Source organism: Lissotriton helveticus, chromosome 11 (assembly GCF_964261635.1).
Source record: "Lissotriton helveticus chromosome 11, aLisHel1.1, whole genome shotgun sequence".
NCBI lineage: Eukaryota > Metazoa > Chordata > Amphibia > Caudata > Salamandridae > Lissotriton > Lissotriton helveticus.
In genome coordinates, this window is record NC_136072.1 from 555,976,493 (window position 1) to 555,997,900 (window position 21,408).

At 46.1% G+C, this 21,408-nt stretch overlaps 1 protein-coding gene across 2 annotated transcripts in view; it reads right to left on the reverse strand.

Annotated features, from left to right (window-relative positions):
• The window catches only part of FGFR1 (fibroblast growth factor receptor 1), a 164,524-nt gene that overhangs the window by 60,065 nt on the left and 83,051 nt on the right, over positions 1 to 21,408 (reverse strand). For both annotated transcript variants that reach the window (XM_078666317.1, XM_078666318.1), the window contains exon 6: positions 12,994 to 13,117. In XM_078666317.1, the coding sequence (XP_078522443.1) occupies positions 12,994 to 13,117 (124 nt within the window). The remainder of the gene's footprint in view (positions 1 to 12,993; positions 13,118 to 21,408) is intronic.

Here is a 21,408-nt window from a genome sequence, read left to right on the forward strand (position 1 = left end):
CTAGGCCCGCAAATCAGCCTCCTTTTTCAAAGGAGTCAAACTATGCAAAAAAAAAAAACTAGAGCATATTATTTTTCATGACCATGTTTTTTCAAAGACGAAGTTACTTCACCACGCGTAAAAAAAAAAAAAACTGAATAAAACAAAACACACAAGAACAAGACCAAAAGCATAGGTTAGAAATGTATATACAGAGGATATGGAGAGGATGTGCAAAAAACACAGTTGATGGACAGAATGTAGAACAATGTCATACATTCGCCCCAGTACAAGGATCTGGGCCTAAACCCATCGTTTTTTTGCACTCCACACCACCCTGGGTTAGACACTGGCTATATGCAAATCAGCTCTGACCCTGTGCCTCATGGGAACAGTCCAGTCCGAACTACCAAGCCATGTCTTTCCCAGACCGGAATCAAGCATCCAAGGACCGGTTTCTGGCTATCAGCCTTCATTCAGCCTGGATAGCTTGACTCCAGTGGTGTGGAGAGCCTGGGACTCACGTCTGAGCATACCCAGCCCACTCGGGGTGAAAATTGCAAAAAACACAGTTGGTGGACAGAATGTAGAACAATGTCATACATTCACCCCAGTACAAGGATCTGGGCATAACCCCATCGTTTTTTTGCACTCCACACCACCCTGGGTTAGACACTGGCTATATGCAAATCAGCTCTGACCCTGTGCCTCATGGGAACAGTCCAGTCCGAACTACCAAGCCATGTCTTTCCCAGACCGGAATCAAGCATCCAAGGACCGGTTTCTGGCTATCAGCCTTCATTCAGCCTGGATAGCTGGACTCCAGTGGTGTGGAGAGCCTGGGACTCACGTCTGAGCATACCCAGCCCACTCGGGGTGAAAATTGCAAAAAACACAGTTGATGAACAGAATGTAGAACAAGGTCATACATTCACCCCAGTACAAGGATCTGGGCCTAAATCCATCGTTTTTTTGCACTCCACACCACCCTGGGTTAGACACTGGCTATATGCAAATCAGCTCTGACCCTGTGCCTCATGGGAACAGTCCAGTCCGAACTACCAAGCCATGTCTTTCCCAGACCGGAATCAAGCATCCAAGGACCGGTTTCTGGCTATCAGCCTTCATTCAGCCTGGATAGCTTGACTCCAGTGGCGTGGAGAGCCTGGGACTCACGTCTGAGCATACCCTGCCCACTCGGGGTGAAAATTGCAAAAAGCATAGTTGATGGACAGAATGTAGAACAATGTCATACATTCACCCCAGTACAAGGATCTGGGCCTAAATCCATCGTTTTTTTGCACTCCACACCACCCTGGGTTAGACACTGGCTATATGCAAATCAGCTCTGACCCTGTGCCTCATGGGAACAGTCCAGTCCGAACTACCAAGCCATGTCTTTCCCAGACCTGAATCGAGCATCCAAGGACCGGTTTCTGGCTATCAGCCTGGATAGCTTGACTCCAGTGGTGTGGAGAGCCTGGGACTCACGTCTGACGCGAACCCGGTTCCCCAGATTTGAAGTTGACCGCTCTAGCCATTAGGCCACATCCTCCCTCTACAACAGGCCCTGCTCCCGCTGCAAACCTGGACACAATGAAATACAATATCCTATGTCTAAACAACTTCAAAAAGAATTACTTACTAAGGCAGGAGACACCATGTGCAAATACTGTTTTTAGCCCTTTAAGATGGCTGTCTGGCTGAAATTGGGACTACTCCTGTATATGTACTTTTTTATTAGGAAGAAGGAAGCTCTGAGTGGCACAATACATCCAAACCCCGAGTCGCGGCGCAGTAATCTCGTGACTCACAAGTGTCCAGCAGTGACAACGAATGCACTATTTGGCAAAGAATTCCAGCTCTGGAAGCAGGTGGCCTCTTGCTTTTGATTCAATTGGGACACACCAGAATTAAGGGACCGAGTTTCTTTATATAGCGCACACTGTTGTCGGTCGCCAGGCACTAGGGTGAACTGAGGGTGCACCACTTGACTTTTTGGAGGTGGATACACTCACAGCATCAAAGCTGCCTCGCGGTGCCCACCGGTCCGAGCCAGGCCCTCTCCCAAAGCTCCACCAGAGCTCGGAGTCTGTCTGCTGGCACGGAACACCGCTCTGCCACCTTCTAATAAATATGGGAATGGAGAAGACAGAGTGTGAGGAAAGAAGTGCCAAGCGGCCAAAAGGCGGACTGCACAATGAGGATAATAAGAACATAAACTAAACGAGCATTGGCAAAACCAATAGGTCTGGGACTTGAAGTGTGCATATTTTTTAATGTGTTTCGTTTTGCAAACATCTGTAATGTGCAAAAAAGGGGCACAACTTAAAGAAGTGGCCCGGCAGTCCATCAGCCCTATCACTAAAGTGCACTCGTTTTTTAGATGGGTGTGCACATGTGATTAGGAAAACTGGGGTCACTACAGTGAGGGAAGCCGATGGATGAAGTGGGCTTACCTACTGTTATGTGCTGCATGCTGTGGTGAGCGGAAGCAGAATGCAGAGGACACTTCAGCAGACCACTGGATAACTGATTCCTAGCCCCTGTATTTATGCATGCATGATTTATTTGACTATATTTTTGGAAAGGATGTGGTAACCATACAGCAAAAACAGTTTTTAGGCCAGACCTAAAAAAGGTAACATGAGTAACAGTAAGCGATCAGGTGAAGCACGGTTATTGGTCAAGATTATGCCAGGTTGTGGCAGTTAGTGTTTCTCTAACTTCAAAATAAGGTGTCGGCACATATTGTGGTTCTAGAGGCAAATATTCCTTGATAAAGGATCTAAACTTTAACTCGTTGCACAACACTCGGTGCATTGTGCTATCACACCACGTTATGGTACAGTTAGTGCTTTAAATGGGCCAGTACTATCCGGTACTGAGTAACAGCACTTTTTTATTTTGAAAGGGAACATACTGGCACTTCATAAGAGAAATGTAATACTTTTAATGGGAGAGTACCAGCACTTCTCAAAAACAAGCAGGTACTCTGGTACAGAGTCCCTGCACTTCTATTTTTCCATTTAAAGCACTGGGTACAGTTGAAGGAACCATCCATTTGCAAGTCAACGACCCCATAGTTCGTTGCATAAAAGGACAGCACCTATGGGTGAGTAAATGTGTACATCATATATTACCTAATTTTCAAAAAAACACACCAATATGGAAGGGTCACCCTATTTCCATGGCATGCTCTGATCACTCCAGCAGCAAACAAGAGAAAGTCACCCCTACTAATTTCCAGCCATGATTTTGGTGAAAAAATGCAAAGTGCAATGTGCAAATAAACATCCTCTCGACAGATTTCGACCAGCTCCCCAGCCTTTTTCAAACAAAAGGTTTTAAGACACAACGTTGCCAGTTTGAGCATGTTGACTCTCCTTTGACACTGCTGCACCCCTTGCAGTGACTCCGGTGCATGGTATGACAATACTTTATATTTAAACATATGAATCTGTGACTGGGTGCTGCCCATCAAAAATAGTGCAAAGAATGCCCCATTAAAAGTATTGCTGGACAGTAACATGAGGCCCGCTGTGGTTGCACTGGGAGGTATTACTAAGAAGTACCAGAACTACCTCGTTAAAAACTGCTAGGAGGAGCCTGCATAGGTTCATTAACATTTACTGCGGTCTCACATCTCTCTGGCTTGCCCCATCTGAAACACTGTTGACTGTCCATCATGCTCTTCGCTGCCCAACTCTCATACTGTCGTCGTTCTGATATGGACTATTTTCTGATAATATAAAATGTAAAATGTAAATGTAGTGTATTTTGTAAAGCGCACAGCTGCCCCAACGGGGCGTCCCGGCGCTGTATAACGCTGTGGAACCCTTCCTGGCTCTCCCTGTGAGAAGCCCCTCCTGGGCACCCCCAAGGTGAAGCCAGGCATCCCAGTGTTGTAGGGGCCGTTGTGGAGATTAAGCAAGCTATTGCCCAGAGTTGCAGCGTGGGACCCATGATTAGAGTAGGCACAGAGGCGAGAATTATCAGGTCCGTGGACATTGAGCTCAAGACCCTGCCGCGTCGGGACTTGAACCCTGGTCCCGGGTCTGATCTCTGCTTCAGAGTCTGCCGCTCTAATCAGTGAGCCACACTTCTCCACATTATTATAGGCGCCTTGATGAATTCGCCAGAACTGTCAATTTAAAAACTAATGCGGAACCCACCGCACCTTCCATGTACCTGGTGTCCGCCTGGAGGAACAAATGTAGGTGCGTCATGTATTTCCCAACACGAACTTCAGATTTTCCCGCCCCTTACTCCCCACTCCCTCTCCCGCAGAGCCTGGGCTGCACCGCGTCCTGTCCAGCAGCGCTGTCAAAAAAATAAACAACATGCAGTGCACGTGCCAATTCTACACACAGTCAAAAGAAAACCCCCTTGGTGTATGTAGGTTACCGCATGTTCCCCCTGAAACACAGCTGTTGCGTTTGAGCGTTACTAGCATGCACGGACCTGAAGCATGATTGTCAACACTTGGGAACACCCAATGGCAAAACTTTTCTGCAGAAAAGGAGGGCGGATGCCACCTGGCCTTGAGTGAGCCATGGTTAAGCAGGAAGTTTTTTTTTTTAAAAAAACACGTTTTGACGCATTAACGCTTTAGTTTAAAAAAAAAAAAAAAAGAAAGCTGTCAAACGACGCTTCAAGTGGGGTTGGCACACAGACCACCAGTAGACACCAAGGTTTTCCCACACTGAAGGGGAGTCTCACACCACACGGCAAATTAACTCTTGGCATTTAATGGGAGTACCATACCCTGGAGCAGTCGATGCGAATCTCACACTTTGCAGCAGTCACTCTTTTGCATTCATGAGTCTCACACCTAGGCTTGGAGCAGCCAGTGTCTTATGGGACCACTGACTTTAATAAATGTTTTTGGACAGCAATCACGCATTTTCGTTCAAAAAACTAACTTCTGAGTCAATATTCAACAGCGCACCCCTTACCCCTGACTAAAAACTTAACTCCTGCAACATGGACAGTTTAGGCAAAATATCTACCTAACGCAAACAATACTTTCCAATTGTCACCAGCGTCCCAATAAACAAACACAGTAATTTATAGGACCAGTGCCCTGCAGCCTTACCTGGCCTCACACACTGAGTGGTGCTGGGAGAAGTGAGGCTGTGGGAGCTTGGGCGGCGCGCTGAGAAGAAACGCACTGAAAAGGAGCAGTGGTAAGAGCCCGGCCTTCCATTAGAGGGTCTCTATTGTGTGTGGTAATTACAAACCCCTGACACAGGGGCGAAGAGCGCCCACCGCTGAAGAGGCACAGGGCGCCTCGAGCTTCAGGCGGATTCTCGGCTTGTGCCAGGCACTTGGACGAGGCCCACTACGCTGCTCCGGCCGGACTCATGCCAACCTCTCAGCCAGGGCGCTGCCCTCCCCCCGTGCCGCTGGAACGCGTTGTCTGTCAGGAGCCCGGCCACGACGAACCACCTCCCTCATACGCCAGTTAAACCTGTGTTTTTGTACAGCTTCGCACCCAGTTTTATGTGCCAGAATTTTCTATTTCAAGAAAAACAAGTTAAGTGACTGCATTTCCAGGGCACCCCCAAATTAGCCTTGCGTTTCTGTGGCTGCAGTGCTCGCTTTGTGGGGAACGCACTTACCCTCCCCTCTTTTGTTCTCTTGATACCCCACAACTCACTTGTCAAACGTGAATGCGTAGAACGAGGCAGTCTTAAAATGAGTGAGTGAGGGGGGAAGGTGGGGGCATTATGGCAGGCGCTTACACGTGCTGTCCAATGCGGAGGGATACCCCTGTGCATTCGTAAGAAAGCTCCTGAGCATCCTCAGATCAAAATATTAAACAAATCAATTGAACCCTAAACGTTAACCTAAGAATACAAGCATGGCAGAGGAAGATTCAGATGCGCACCTTGGGATTGGGTCGCGTTGTGAGCTGTTTAAGTTACAAGCTCACGCCCGACCCAATCCTAAGGCGCGCGTCGGAAGCCGCCTCCTCCATAGATAATGCTGCGCGTGCCAGAAGCCCGTACCCACCGTGCCACGTTAGAGGCTCGCGCTCCTGCCGGCCTGGTATCGGCGACCGGGGCTGGACACGTAGCCGCTCCCTCCTGCCATGATGCCGGATGACACGCTGTTCTTTGACCCCCGGCTGCTGCTGCTGGACTGGAGCCTAAACACTGTGTCCTTCCGGCGCATCGAGGAGGTGGTGGTAAGCGACGAGTGCTGCGGCCGCTAGCTGGGTAAAGGTGTGTGTGCGCGGGGCGGGGGGTTCTTTGTGTGTGTGTGTGTGTGTGTGTGTGTGTGTGTATGCGCGGCGGGGGGGTTTCTCTATGTGGGTGTGAGTGCGTGTGCGCGGCGGGGGTTCTCTAGGTGTGTGTGTGTGTGTGTGTGTGTGCGGTGGGGGGTCTGTATGTGTGTGTGTGTGTGTGTGTGTGTGTGTGTGTGTGTGTGTGTGTGTGTGTGTGTGTCTGCTTTCAAGGAGCCATGGGAGACAGGAAGCGCGTGCGACCTGATCCGAGTCCGCAAGGTTGCGCGTGCACATCACTTGTCTCCTGTCTCCCATGGCTCCTTGAAAGCAGAAATTATTGCTATAGAGTCTTGCAGCGACGATCGCTTCGCGATCGGTTCGCAGTGCGAGACCTAAAAAGGAGTATAGGCACCACCTGCAGCCACCGACTCAAATTAAGCACTGCACAGCCCACTACACCAAAGGCGATAGAAAGTGCCAGAAGAATTGTGACCGTTTACATTTTTTTCCCCAACTATTTCTGCTGGAAAGGAAGCTAAGCTCCAGGCAAGTTAATCCATATTAAAATCTTCCAATGTTTTAATCATTGCATTTAACTTAAAATTGCTGCCGCAAGTCAAATAAGGTTTTGGAATACATACAATATTAATGCCATACATCTATCACACATCATATAATTGCAATAAACCAGGGACATGTTGCTTTGTAAGCCTGTAAATCATAATCCGCCTACATAGACATTACCAATGATTTCAGTAGAAAAGTGATAATAAGACCCAGGTAGTTACTATTAATCCGCCAACAAGCTATCAAATTTATTTTATTTTGGCATAGAATACTGCGGACACCACAAACTGTATCGGATGCAAAATGTAAGTGTTCTCTGTGCTGGCACTATGAATGTAAAGGTTCCTCATTTCATCCGCAACCTTTTTTTTAGGGCACCCACTCATCACAACGTAAAGTGATTCGAGACACTTTGCCACACTCATTGAGACCTGAACTCTTCTGGACCTCTTCCTCTACACCGTTGAAAGATGTGGCAGCCAATATTAGGGTGCTGATTGGCCAGTAGCGCAAGTTGTGTACAGTCACAGAACCGGATGCCAGCCAATAGGAAGTGGTGAGGAAGGGGAGAAAGCTGCCTGCCCATTATTAAATAGAAGAAAGTCAACCCGGTGAAGGACTGTGCACTCAAACGTGTCCAATGTGAGCACATATGAACTCACGCACAGATGTGCGACTTTAAACAATCTTTAAATATTTACTATTAACGGGGAATAAATCACACCATAATACTATGGCCATTTCTCTTCTCGGCTGTTATACACTGTAGTGCGCTCTCGTTAGCCATTAACAGACCATGTTAAATATGCTGAGAGCAAGCAAATTAGAGCCCAGTACTACGGTGGTCCATTTTTCTCTGCAATGAGGTGGCTTCCAAAAAGCTAATTAAGATCAAAGGAGTCCTTTGCAGCTTTTGTCTCTTGATTTGCAATTAAGCTCAGCCCGAAGCCGAACAATGGATGGACTTCAAGCAGCTCAGCGGCAGCTGGCAGGGCCGGTCCATTCACTGCATCGCTCATCAGTTTAATTTGATTACTCATTGACCTGGTCATTGGTGTCCAGTAACCACACTAAATGAATGCCATGATGTTACACTCCGCACCACCCAATGGGCATCCAGCAGAGGTCTTCAAGTGCGCATGGGGAACAAACATACATATTCCCATGAAACAAACCATGTTGAGTATCTATTTTTCGTTACTTGGTGTTTTGTTATGCAGCTCGCATTCTTCTTTGGAATAGTTCAATACAAACATTTTTCATATTTTTTTATTTGTATGCTTACTTAAAACGAGTTTCCTAGCTTTGACATAAGTGGTCTCGGCCTAAGTTCCAACATAGAAAGGAGAATCCCCAAGTCTGGAAGACACCACTACAACACTAGTAAAATTAGCGATGTATACATTTTTTAAACGTCCATACATTGTAGTGTAAACACTTCTTCAAAAGGAGCTAATGTTTGTTTCCACATCAACCAGCAGCAGAGGCTCTTCGGGGTGGTGGGGGTGGGTGGGGATTCTCAAAGTTACCCCTTTTCTTTCAACACCTTCACCTGCTCTTTAACAAATCAGTGTGAAAGGGTTCTCACATGGATAGAAAAGACCTCAGTGGCCTTCACGGAACACAATTCTAAACACAAAATGACTTATAACTTTTTTTACTCTACAAGTATCCTGGACGCGGTCTGCTGGTTGAGCGTGTATAAATCAGCTCTGTCGACAGAGGTCTACTCTTGGACTTCAACTCCTTGCTAAGGCTTTTTCACTTTGTTGTCCCCATTCTCTGTTACATTTTGCAATTGATGTCAAATTTATACTTCTTTAATGGATCGCTTCAACAATGTATCTGAACCACAGCGCTCCGAGGCTACCACCACTGTTTTAAAGCACTACAGGTAAAACCAAATGAAATGTAGGTTGGATATTTCTACTCTTGGTAAAATGAGATAACATTTTCAATAATCAAGAAGAACAAATGCTACCTTGAACTCTTTACAAGATAAGGCCACATTCTGCTCAGAACAGATCCAAAAACACTTTACTAGGCAGTCGGCCAGGTTCCCAACAAGTCCAGAATGGGAAGAACCCTACTGCAGAAAACTGCAAGAGCTGCCGCCGCCGAGGAGGATTGTTAGGTGAAGGCAGAAAAAGGTTTGCAGCATGAATATTTCTGGATTCACATGCTGTGCATTATTCCGCCATTTAGTGGTTGGGTCTGGAAAAACAACTCCTACAGGTAAGTGACCATTTTGTTCTGATGTAAACAGGAGGAATCCTCAGGAGGGCTGAAGAGTATGTCAAAAGTCAGTCAGCTGCTGCCCTAGTTTCCTGCTTCTGAGCATGAAAGGACTGTTTTCTCCATTAGGCTCTGAGCCTTTAACCATCTGGTGGAGGGACTGCACACACAACATGGTGTTTGCACTGCACCTAATAAATCGACTCGGGTAAAATCTGTCACAGGGAACTGAAGGGTTCAAGATTGCTGGAGCACAGCATCCCTTCTCCGAGGGTAGCGCACATTACTTGTATGCACACCAAGGCTCTGGTCTCTAAAGGAATCCACCACCTACAGCATGACCAGTCCAGAAATATGGGCAAGTTACCCTTACATCCTTCTATTTAGTCTTGTCCCACCTATTAATGGACAGTAGAGAAGGGCACTTAGGCCCTCCTAACACACCTGCTCTGTAACAGTGGGGCTGGCTCCCTTGGCACGATAAAAACTGCGTTTGGAGGGGAGGGTTAGTGAGAGAGGGCAGGATTTGTCATCAATATTACCACTTCTTGAGATGGTATACAGCTTTAGATGGCTTGTTAAGTACCAATCGTAGGAATTTGAGACCTATGAGTGAAGCAGATCAAAGCTTGTGGACTGGCGGATTGAGGGCAGGGGGTTGGGAGAAGAGGACGGTTAGCTCCATGCCACAGTGGCGGTAGTCTGAGCTGAGAGAGTCAGACAGGATGGTCTATGGGGCTACATGGTTAAACTCTTTACTGTCAAGGTTCAACCAGTAGCGCTTGGAAAAGGAAGAGGATTTTCGGGACCATTGTCATCTTTACTGCTGCTATCCGGGCTAGCCAAGAGAGAGGATAAAGTTTCCATTGTGCCAAAACCATTTTCAAATCTTGGAGGAGCGCTTAATAATTAAAGGAGGTGGACCATGCAAGCCTCTGACAAGGAGTGGATTTGGTGTAGCATCTCCTCCAGGCAGAAGACGGATAAAGTTTCCATTGTGCCAAAACCATTTTCAAATCTTGGAGGAGCGCTTAATAATTAAAGGAGGTGGACCATGCAAGCCTCTGACAAGGAGTGGATTTGGTGTAACTTCTCCTCCAAGCAGAAGACGATGCGGAAGGGGTGTCCCCATGATTTGGATATTCCCCATCCTCGAAGGCGAGCCATGACTGGGCAGAAATCCCTCTGCTTCCGCTTGCAGAATAATCTAGCCCTCAGAGACGTCAGTGAGGTGGAGAGTATCCCATGAGCAGCCAGTCACCAGGGCCAGACTGGCCGTAGCGTGCACCGCGAATTTCCCTGGTGGGCCGTCAGGGTGGGCCCCTTTTTTATTGCGGGGGTGGCAATATCAGCCCCCGGTAACAAAATAGGCCAAAACCAGCCCTATCAAGCAGCTCTGCCGCACCCCCTCAGCCTCCCTGGAGGGGCAGGCTGAGCAGTTTGCCAGGGCCAGTTTTAGTTCCCAGTCCAGCCCTGCCAATCACTATGGGAGCTGGCCTCCAAGGCGCCCCAATTCTCGCTACCCAGGTCTGGCGTTAGTATCTTGGGCCCTCAGGGGCCACAGGCTGTTGTTGCTCACTAGGCTCCGGGCGCCGTGTGGGCCCTGAAGGCCAGGGACTGCCCAAACGCTGTCACTCTGTAAGCGGCCACCCTTGCACCTCCGCCTCGGGTCCAGCTCCTCGGTCGTCGTCATTGGCGAGGCCTGCCAGTGGGCAAGGATAATTTCAGGGTAGGCCCTGAGGTCCAGGCAGGTCACATGTGGTAGGCTGCACCCAGTCAGGGCTCGTGTGCCTGGGCAGGACTCCTTGTTGTGCTTCGCCCTCGCTGGTCCCTGCTCTGCTCGGCCAGGATAGGGGGGCATCCAAGCAGCACTGGCAGGTAGGTTGGCAATGGGGAGCTGCGGGATCCAGGCTTGATCTTATTCACCGCCGCATGGTGCCGCCATTTCCCTGGCGCATCTCTCCCTGCTATCGCTGCTCACCAGGGTCATGCAACAAGGATTGGGGCTTGCTGCACATGCGTTCGTCGGCGCTCCGCAGTGTTCGAGAGTTTGGGGTGCTCCGTGGGTGCCTCTAGCTTCACATATAGGTGGAAGGTCGGTGCCAAAGGCGGCAAGAATGGAGAGACGGGAAAGCATGTCTTAGCCGTCCACCATCTTGGCCACGCCCCGTATGTGGCTACATGAAGTCCTAGCAACAGCCTTACCAGGATCCAGACAAATTAAAATTGCTAGTCATGCAAAGTGACTTGAGTGGACTGTACACAGATTTTGTGTGATAGTATTGTGCTTAGCGGCAAGCGGGCACTCACTCAGTAGCTCCTATCTTGATTTCCTTAAACCAATATTCAGCGACCCAGCATTGCTTCCTCTCAGACGGACAGGCTGCCTGGGCTATGGAAGAATTTGTTTGTCTTGCAAATAGTTTGATAAAAAAGACTGGGCAGGTGAAACACATCTTCACCAGGGGGGAGGTGTGCAAACATGGCTGCCCATTCAGCTATAGTTCAAAGGTCAGAGAAGCTCGAGGAGGTCCCAGTGGTGAACAAAGACAATCGTGGTGATAAGCACGGGCAGCTCCTTTTGTTACTCTCCCCCCATGGCTGCCTTCAGTTTGTTCTTTGCAATCAGACAAAATCACATTCTTAATGCTTCATTTACTGGCATTTAGGGGGTGACCACATGTGGCTGTCGCTGCTTGGCTCCCGAGCTAGTAATTAAGGCGATTACATTTTAGGCTTCTTTCGTGCATTAAAAATCATGGAACTCGCCCAGTATTTCTACTTTGCCAAGATTGGACTTTCTAACCGAGGGAAACTCCAGCAACAATGAACAACGCCATCAAGCAATCATTTAAAAAGAAAAAGGAGGGCGAACAAACAAATTAAAAAAAGTGACACTTTAAAAAGCTCACCTCGCATAATGTGTTTTTTAAAATATGCCCATTAGCTAATATTTTACCTTCATTTAGTGTTGCATTTTAAACGAATATAACCTGCATACCTTTTCATTGAAAAAAAAAGTTTTGCATTCACAATAGATGTATATTTTTGGAGGGGGGGGGGCGTAGAGGAAAGTTTTTCTGTCAGCCTCCTCCTTTAAGTAAAAGATTACTTTTGTGGCACATATAATACCAGGAGGCTCTGACATCACAGCACAACGATTCCTGCTGACACACTGGCATCAGGGGAGGAGCTGGACAATTGCCAAGCTTTCTTATTTTTTGTGTGTGGCAATAGCTGGCAAGTCAGCAGGAGGTCAACTTGAGGCCTCCTATAAAAAATCTGACTTTAGTGGGTGGAACAAGCAAGGAAGGGACTTCGACAGAAAGTTTCCACCTGCACAGACGTGAGAGAAATGAAGACAAGCATGTGGGAAGGGGCTTCCTTCACAAGGGAAAACTCTGCGACTCGATAGAGTCCAATTCTACTCGCCAACACCATGGTATCCGTGACCAGCAAATTACAATGACGTCCTTCCGTCCTACCTCATCTGCAACCCTCTAAGCAGTGTGTATGTACATGTGTGAGTTATCAAAGGCAGTGCCTATCATTACAACTCATCTGCAACCAGGGCAGGAGTCCTAAAAAGAGAAGTGGGGGGACGCTGTCACCAGAAGTGACGTCACGACAGGAAGTGACGTCACGAAAGGTGCGCTCTGATCTCGTCTCAGAGAGGCCAAAGATTAAAGTCCAGCTGTTTGGCAGGGGGGATGGCGTCCACCCGGTAAAATATGTGGGGGGACGACGTCCACCCGCGTGGTACCCAGACTCGAGACCTGTCTGCAACCCTGAGCAGTGTGACTTTCCGCGTATGTGGTGCTGGCACAAAAGTACCGATCCCAGATTATATGACGAACATCCTGCAGGAAAGTCTACCGACCTTGGATAGACCATGAACTGAAACTAGATCAAGTTTAAAAAAGAACATAATGGAAAATGTAAAGGAGTCAACAATCCCACTGCGTCCCCCATGGACTTACCAACAACATCCAGCTGGTACGTGTGATTTATGCTTCCGTATTTGTTCTCCACTAGGCAAGTGTAGTTTCCCTTATCGGACGGCACTACAGAGTCCATAATAATGCTCCACGTCTGGTAGCGAACCTACAAATGGGGGGGGAAACATTTAGTTGTCGTTTTCTTTCCTGTGTTTAAGAAACAGTGTGTTCATACCCAACAAGGACAGGTTAGTGGTGCTTCTCAGACACAGACCTTCGTCAGCCATCTTAGGAATTTCACTAAAGTGGCTTTCAAGCAATTTCTGGGTCACCAAAATAAAATGGAAGAAATGTATTAACTAATTTTGAGTGTGCGAGTAGAATCTGCACGCCATTCTGGATCTGCAGTCTAACTTGCAGTATTTTACCACAGACACAAACAGAAGAGGTATTTAAATATTCAGGCCTCACTGCACTGGTAGCAGGTCAACCAAATCCCACTGACTAAGCCCCATGCAGGCCCAAACAAGCCTGCAAATGCGGAACATCCTGCAAAGCTGACAAAATCATTTAAATTGACATCAAAAATGAGCATAAATACGGGCCGACTATCTCCACCCACAGCTGGAGCTTTGATTCTGCTGTCGGTGGGAGGGGTGCCAGGGACATGTTCTTTTGATTTGACCCTGTTCTGCATTATTGGTCACAGAGGTCACCTCTGCTCTTTCCATGGCTGGGCCATGGTAATGCCTCCCAGCTGTCTCTGCAGGCCGCCACGGCCAACCCTGGCCCAGCAGGAAGCATCTACCCCCCACCAATGCACGCCGTCGGGTAATTGTACGGATGGGCCAAAAGTACTTACAGACCGCTGAAGAAGGGGCACCTGCAGCAGGGCAGAGGCTGGACTGGGCACTACAAAAGACAAGACTTGGACAAGAAGACCACAGACAGTCGAAAGAGAAAGGAAAAGAGAGAGAAAGGAAAAGAGAAAAGAGAGGGAAAGAGAAAGGAAAAGAGAAAAGAGAGGGAAAGAGAAAGAGAAAAGAGAAAAGAGAGGGAAAGAGAAAAGAGAGGGAAAGAGAAAAGAGAAAAGAGAAAAGAGAAAAGAGAAAAAAGAGAAAAGAGAAAGAGAAAAGAGAAAAGAGAGAGGGAGAGAGAAAAGAGAAAAGAGAAAAGAGAGGGAAAGAGAAAAGAGAAAAGAGAAAAGAGAGAGGGAAAGAGAAAAGAGAGGGAAAGAGAAAAGAGAGAGGGAAAGAGAAAAGAGAGAGGGAAAGAGAAGAGAGGGAAAGAGAAAAGAGAGAGGGAAAGAGAAAAGAGAGGGAAAGAGAAAAGAGAGGGAAAGAGAAAAGAGAAAAGAGAAAAGAGAGAGGGAAAGAGAAAAGAGAAAAGAGAAAAGAGAAAAGAGAGAGGGAAAGAGAAAAGAGAAAAGAGAAAAGAGAGAGGGAAAGAGAAAAGAGAAAAGAGAGAGGGAAAGAGAAAAGAGAGAGGGAAAGAGAAAAGAGAGAGGGAAAGAGAAAAGAGAGAGGGAAAGAGAAATGAGAGAGGGAAAGAGAAAAGAGGATAGATAGATAGATAGATAGATAGATAGATAGATAGATAGATAGATAGATAGATAGATATATATATATATATATAGAGAGAGACACACGGTGGAATTCTCTTCCTCGTTGTGTCACTCGCTCCTAACTTTCCACAAAAAATTAAAGAGCTTCCTTTATAATCAGGTTTAACTACCCCTCGGCTTCTTTGCAACTTGCATGGGGGTCCTGCTTTAGCGCCAGGAAACCCTGCTGGGTAGCTGTGCGCTTTATAAATCCCATAAGTAAAATAAATAAATAAAGAGAGAAAATAAGAGTATGAAAGAAAGCGAGAAAGAAAAAAAGAAAGACAGAGAGGGAAAGAGAAAAATAAAGTGTGTGTTTTGCTTGGTTTAGTAATAAAGATCACAGTTCAGAGGGGCACACATTTGTATTGCTCAAAGTGCTATACGCAGCTGAAGTTTGCTTCTGGGCGTTTGTGGACGTAAACATTCAGCCACAGCAGACACCAGCACACATGAAGTAACAAGAGGTTCCGTGAGGTTCTTTGGATCGCGGCTGGCCTTTGGTCGCCTTTTTCTTTGACGTTGGGCAGCCTTAGGCTGTGCCTTATTATCGTGGCCCTTTGGTCCTGACGGATGTGTTTGGTGTCTTACCTTATCCATCTTCTTCTCTGTGTTCTTCGCCATCTTTTTGTGGGCGTGGGTTTTTTCAGAGTCTCACTCCAGAATATCGACGTCCGGACCTTGGAATGTCGATTCTGCAGGAACTCCTTGGTCCTCCTCGTTGCTGGAGAGGCCTTGGTCCTTCAGGGAAGGGTTCTTCGGAGCCTGGGACATTGTTGCGTAGTGGGCCTCTCTCTGCTTTTGGCGTGTCCTGAGAGTTTTTATCAGGAACACTGTGCAGGCCTGACAGTCCTTGTTGTCCCTGGGCAGGCAGAGGTTGCACACGCCGTGTGGATAGCGTTGTGCGAATCTGTGTTGGCTCTCGGGGCAGTATTTGAAAGGGGCATTTTCCATGGCCCCTACCTCACCATGTCGAACCTTGATGTCTTTGGTATTAGGGATGTTGTTCTCAGAGTGAAGTTGTGCTCTCCGGTTGCGATGTCTGTGTTCAATGCTGGTTTTCTATTGAAAATCTCGAGTTTTTTTCAGGGATTTTCCTGAAAACTTTGGAGCGTCCAGTCTTACTTCCAGACCCAATGGAGGAAAAATGAATCTGAAGCTGGCTACCATGCACAACAACCTCTAGGGTGCCGCCTGATGTCACACAAGGGACGTAACTGGCACCAAATAGTAGTGGGCAACGCCCAGAAGACAAAAATTCACTATTTCGGAACCAACCAGTAGATGGCGGAATAACGCACAGCATGTGAATCCAGAAAAGGATTCACACTGCAAAACAAGAGGTTCAGAACTCCTATAACTAACTTTCTACTTTCAGATATTTAAATACAAGCAACTGCAGCAGAGTACTCAGAGGCGCCATTAAATGGACGCATGGGAAATTAAAAAACGAACATTCAATACAAGTATTGGAAAAACACACCCATATACATATATATATATATTTTATTTCCCGATATTTTATAATCCCGATTTGGACCCATGCTCAAGGATGGGCAGATATTGCGAGTTAAGCCTTAGTATCCTAATAAGTAATGACGCACAATCACTCATACACAGTCACAGTGAACCGAAGCACCAAGGCTCCATATCAGGGTGCCCAGGGGAGGCAGCACTATTTGGAGTTAAGGCTCAATATGCAAATGAGGCCATCAAGCTGTGTCAAGCATCCAGAAACCCAGAAGAAAGTAAGAGAATCCCTATATTAATGGGGCAAACTGCTTATATGGGGAGGCACCCACAATCCTGCATGACCTCTGCCCCAAGCCAACACTCAATCTACCAGGCTTTTCATGGTAGCCCTGCACAGACCTCCCACTGATATGTGAACGCAGTTTGCACCCCAGGTCCATCCATTTCAGAATGGGGCTGGTGGGATTCCACTCCTAACACATTTTCTACACTTCTTGGTTCAACCCTTACCAGCTATTCCCAAGGTTGGCACATTACTAGGTCCACAGAGAAGGGCAAACCCTTTACTTAAGTCGGGTTGCACACCAAAGCGATTTAAATACAGAAATGACCCACGTTTGTAAGAGGCCATGGGTACAGAATATGATAAACCTGTAGACAAGAATGCTGAATGAGGAAATTTATATTAGACATTGCAGGAAGAGGATGGAGAAAACAAGATGGGCACAAGCACAGAAAGGAGACATAGAAGTGATTTTTTTCAATAGGGGTTTTTGTATAGCGCTGCATGCCACGCCAGCTTGCGACAGGCTCAGAGCACTTGCATGTGACTAGAAGCACATAAAAAAATTTGAAATAAATTATTTATCCACAACAGACTTGTGTTCGAGTTGGTAGAGATTTACATGTTGTGCATATTCCTGATACCTAGAGGTTGGGTGGAAATGTTACTGTTCTTTTGAATATGTTTTGAGGTAAAGTTAGGTGTCCATCGGGTAACTGCCTTTAATGAGACTCCCTTGTGATTCCAAGTCTAATCTCCGGCATAACTGAGATAAAGCTTTCCAAGACAACAGTGGTCCAGAAAAAGCACTGCCAAAGCCAACCGGTTTGGGTTTACATGCCTAAAGCATGTAGCACATTAAAGCCAGCAAGTGCAGGCAGAGAGCTGTAGCTGTAAACTAGTCCCTCATACAGGTCAATGCAAGCATTCAAGTGATGGTGGAAGGATACATCTAATTAGAAAATAACATTAGGTAAGAGATTAATACTGTAATGGGCTGAGCCAAGAAACGATTGACAAAGTTTCAAGCCAATAACGGAAAGAGGCTTGTTGAAGAAAGCCAATGATTAAAAGGGGCGGAACGAAGACCACTAATGTATATTGTAAGGATTTGGTCTGCTTGTTAACTGAGCTGTCAAAGCCCAGACCTCAAAAAAGTAACGCACTTTTGTAGCACGCAGGAGGGACAGAACAGAGATGATCACAAATTAAATAAGCCAGTTGTGCAGATTTAAGATAATGAATCTTCATAAAAGGAGATGAGAACAGAAAGTAGAAATTACGGGATTTTCTGTTCCTTTTGGAGCTGAACACATCGGTCAGGATTAATGGAATTTGGGCTGAGCGTTCTATTTAATTTGCGCACTAACCAGGATGACTCAGGTTTAATGAATAAATAAAAGGCAAGCATGACAGAGCGCATTATGTGCTGCCAGCTGAGACCTGCGTAAAGGCAGGAGTCTCCTGGGAGACGACATCTCATTCACACAGTACGGAAGTCCAGCCAGAGACCTCTTCCATGTGATGTGTAACACCGACGGGCAATGACAAATATATACTGCAAACCAATTCATTGGGGGGCGAGGGCTGCCCAAGACTAACTGATAGAACCTGCCAGACCCCACTGGCGGGGCTCAGGAAAGCCTCGTCAGTTACTTTAGGCAGTAATGAACATTCCAAACCATTTAGTAAATTCGGCCTCGGCAGCGGGACAGAAAGGCGACTGGCAAAAAGGGATGTGACGCAACCTGTGTGGCAAGGATCCATTACTCCATAAATGGAGAGCTTCGCGGAGAACGTGCTGGGGAGGAAAAAATGCTCTAGTGTAAAATGGCGCACAGTACTAAGAAGAGTACAGACTGAATGCCCGGCGGAGGCCTAAGGTTGTTGGAATACAGCACACAAGTTCAGTCTCTGTGCTGGGTATATCGAGGGCCACTGGAAAGTGAAGGGCCATATTATGCAGCAGGGTGGCGTAAATTAAGAGGCAAAAAAGGGCAAATTATGCAGCACATTTTGAGATAGAATTACTTAATTATTTTGACATTTTTATACTTTTTAACACTGTCGGGGTAATGCTTGCACCTCATTAGTACCAGTTTAGCACCCAAATATAGCAATAAACAAAAAGGTGACCAGTCAACCTTTGCATAGAGATTTCCACTTTGTGCCACACGTGTCGCTGCGGTTTTAGTAACTTCTGAACCGCTTGGGCTAGAAACAATTTTCTTTGTTAAAATCTGAAGATTATGCAGCAGATGATGGATTATGTGGCAAATCTATGATTATGCGAAAAATGCTGAGGCCACACATTTGGATTATTCCGGTGGCCCTGGCTAGAACTCACTTTCCTTTTTTTGAAGCAATATTTTAGTCTACAGGTTCTCGATTGTAAAGTTTGATGAACTGTGGAATTCTGTGAAATCTGCAGCAGATCACGTGACAGGGCTGCGTCATATCAGCCACCATCTTTGATGTATGAATATACAAAGCAGGCAAACATTATGGTTTCATTGCTGCCCAATACTGGAGGAATATTTACCCTGAGAGGTTCATCCTATCATACACTGTAAAAACCTAATATGCGGTGGGGGGTAATTGTTGGCCCACAGGTTGCTCAGTGATACTGCTGCAAGAACCCCATGCAGGAGATAAATTGTCGATGATTGTAGCAGTCATGAACGGGACAGTGACTTGGGGCACGGTTTACAGTTTGGTGGACATCATAAACGTGCTAGAGCACCCTACCCTCACGGGTAGCTGTCGCGCTCTACAAGCTTAAATAATAAATAAAATAAATAAATACCCTCCAAACCCTCAGTCTGCCTGCTCTATTTCGAGTTGGGCGGGCCTTCAGTTCTCAGATGGTGGAGTCCTACCAGACTGCTTCCCATATTTAGAGCAGAATCTCTGATGTCCATTTTAGGTCAGTCACCGCTAGACAAACTTGGTGGTCACAAAAAATAACGTAAATAATGGCCACTTCACACCCTGGAAGAAAACTCTTAGGGTATGGAGGACATTTGTTTTTTTTGTTTTTTAGAAAATCCATTGCTTTGGGAGTTGTTTTCAAAAAACAAAAAGGTTTGATTCTCTGCTGCCTAATAACGCCAGCCACACACCAAACTTTCAGTGACTACGTAAGAGGCGCCGTGGTGGTGGTGGCTACTGAACTCACAAAGATCACTGTCAGGCCAGCGGCAGCAAACTCCAAAATATGGGGGTCTTCTTCTATCAAAGTGCCCGATATAATGTCCTCCACCACCTGACAGACGAATGAATGAATAAATGAAAGATTTGTAGAGCGCTGGAATCACCATCAAAGGTGTATCTCCGCACTGACAGCAGAGGACATAGAGGATAGATGAATGCTCAGTTATTAAAAAGTTCAGTTTTCAATAATTTCCTAAATGAAAAGATCAAGGGTCTGATTTGTCCCTTGGTTGCTTTTTACTCAATCAACAGAATAGCTTAGTGTAGGAGGGTGGTGGAAAGACCATTTGCAGTGCTTTTTCAGATTCGGGTTTCCATCTCAAGATTGATTCACAGCTGGAACATCATGCATTAAATAAGTCTACAGAATGTATATATTGGTAACACCCAACAGAAAGAGAAAAAAATCAATAATAATAAATTGATTCACATGATGACACATTCTTTCGATCAATTGTGGCGACACGCCAGTACACATGCAAAAATGAGCACAGAGGGGGCCTGTCCGAAGCATGCTGGAGAATAACTGGGGTATTAATGAGCTCAAAATCAAGAATCATGATGCAACATGCTTCCATTAACCAAGTGTGGATAAAAGCTTTCCTTTAAAAACAAAATTGAATTTAATGTGCCCACAAAATAAAACCAGTTTGCAAACAATGATTATAATTTTGTGCTAAATGTTTCAAAAGCAAACAAAATGGTCACCATTTGATGCCGCATTTGATGCCGCCCCACCCACCAGGAGGCTTGATTAAAGAAAAATGGTTATCAGGTAGTTGACTAGAACAAATATTCTGTCAAAATATGATGCAAGCCCATTGCCAACTAAGTGGTCTCTAGGTATGTGCAAAGATTCACAGACAGACTAAGTGAATCATGCATGTCATACATGTACTATTTGTCCTCTGATTTAATAACGGTTCTCTTATATTTCTTTTTGGAAAATTGGAAAATGGAGAATGACATGTAGAATGTAAAAGTCTTTTTTTTCTTCTTCTACACCTTTCAAATAATATTTCTAGACTCCAGAATATTTTCCTGTTCGGGAGCACATTTTGCATGGTTCAATGAGCGGCAATTTTTAAAATGATCTTCAATCGGCTTGACCACAAACGCAGAAAGCCAATTCTGGACAAAAAACTTCCATAAGCGTATAGGCTCTGATCAATGCCAGGATCTCCCAAATGACCTGTGCGTGACCATAAATGGTTATGGTCCTGCAAATGGTGTACCCTGTTTCCCTAAAAAGGCACCACCTTCCCCTGCTTTATGAAACACGAATGGCCCTTCAGGCTGAAATGAGTGGCAACAATTGTAGTTCAGTGCCTTGACATAGGATGATGTGGAACCACTCGACAGGGAATTAAGCCTCACTGGAAAGATGCTACTGGAAGAAGATAGTTGATGGACCTTCAGCAAATGAATGGAGGTACTCTAGACACTGTGGAAGGGTTCTTGCTACTGGGAGAGTTATGGAAGGAAGGAAGGAAAGAAGTCATTGCATCATGTCCGCATTTTTAGACATGGGGGGGCTTCACCCCCTCCCCAAAATGGATATTTTTAATTATGTGATAGAGGAGTTCTGACATTGAGCAGTGAGGGCACCACTGCTGGTCTAGGGGAGCAAAAGTAAAACCTACTGAAGACAGTAAAAGCAAGATGCCCATGGAAGGTATACTACCCTACTACTGCCATCGCACATGCCTTACAATCGGCAGGCTACGAGGGACGACAGGCCGATTGATTAACGTCCACGGGTTCATGAGTGTGTAGTACAATCAGTCCATTTTGTGGACACAAGATGCTTGAGCTAGCCTGCGACAAAGCTTTCACATGGAAACCTTTAACCCGAGGGCTGAACTGCTTCCACCCTATTGTTTTA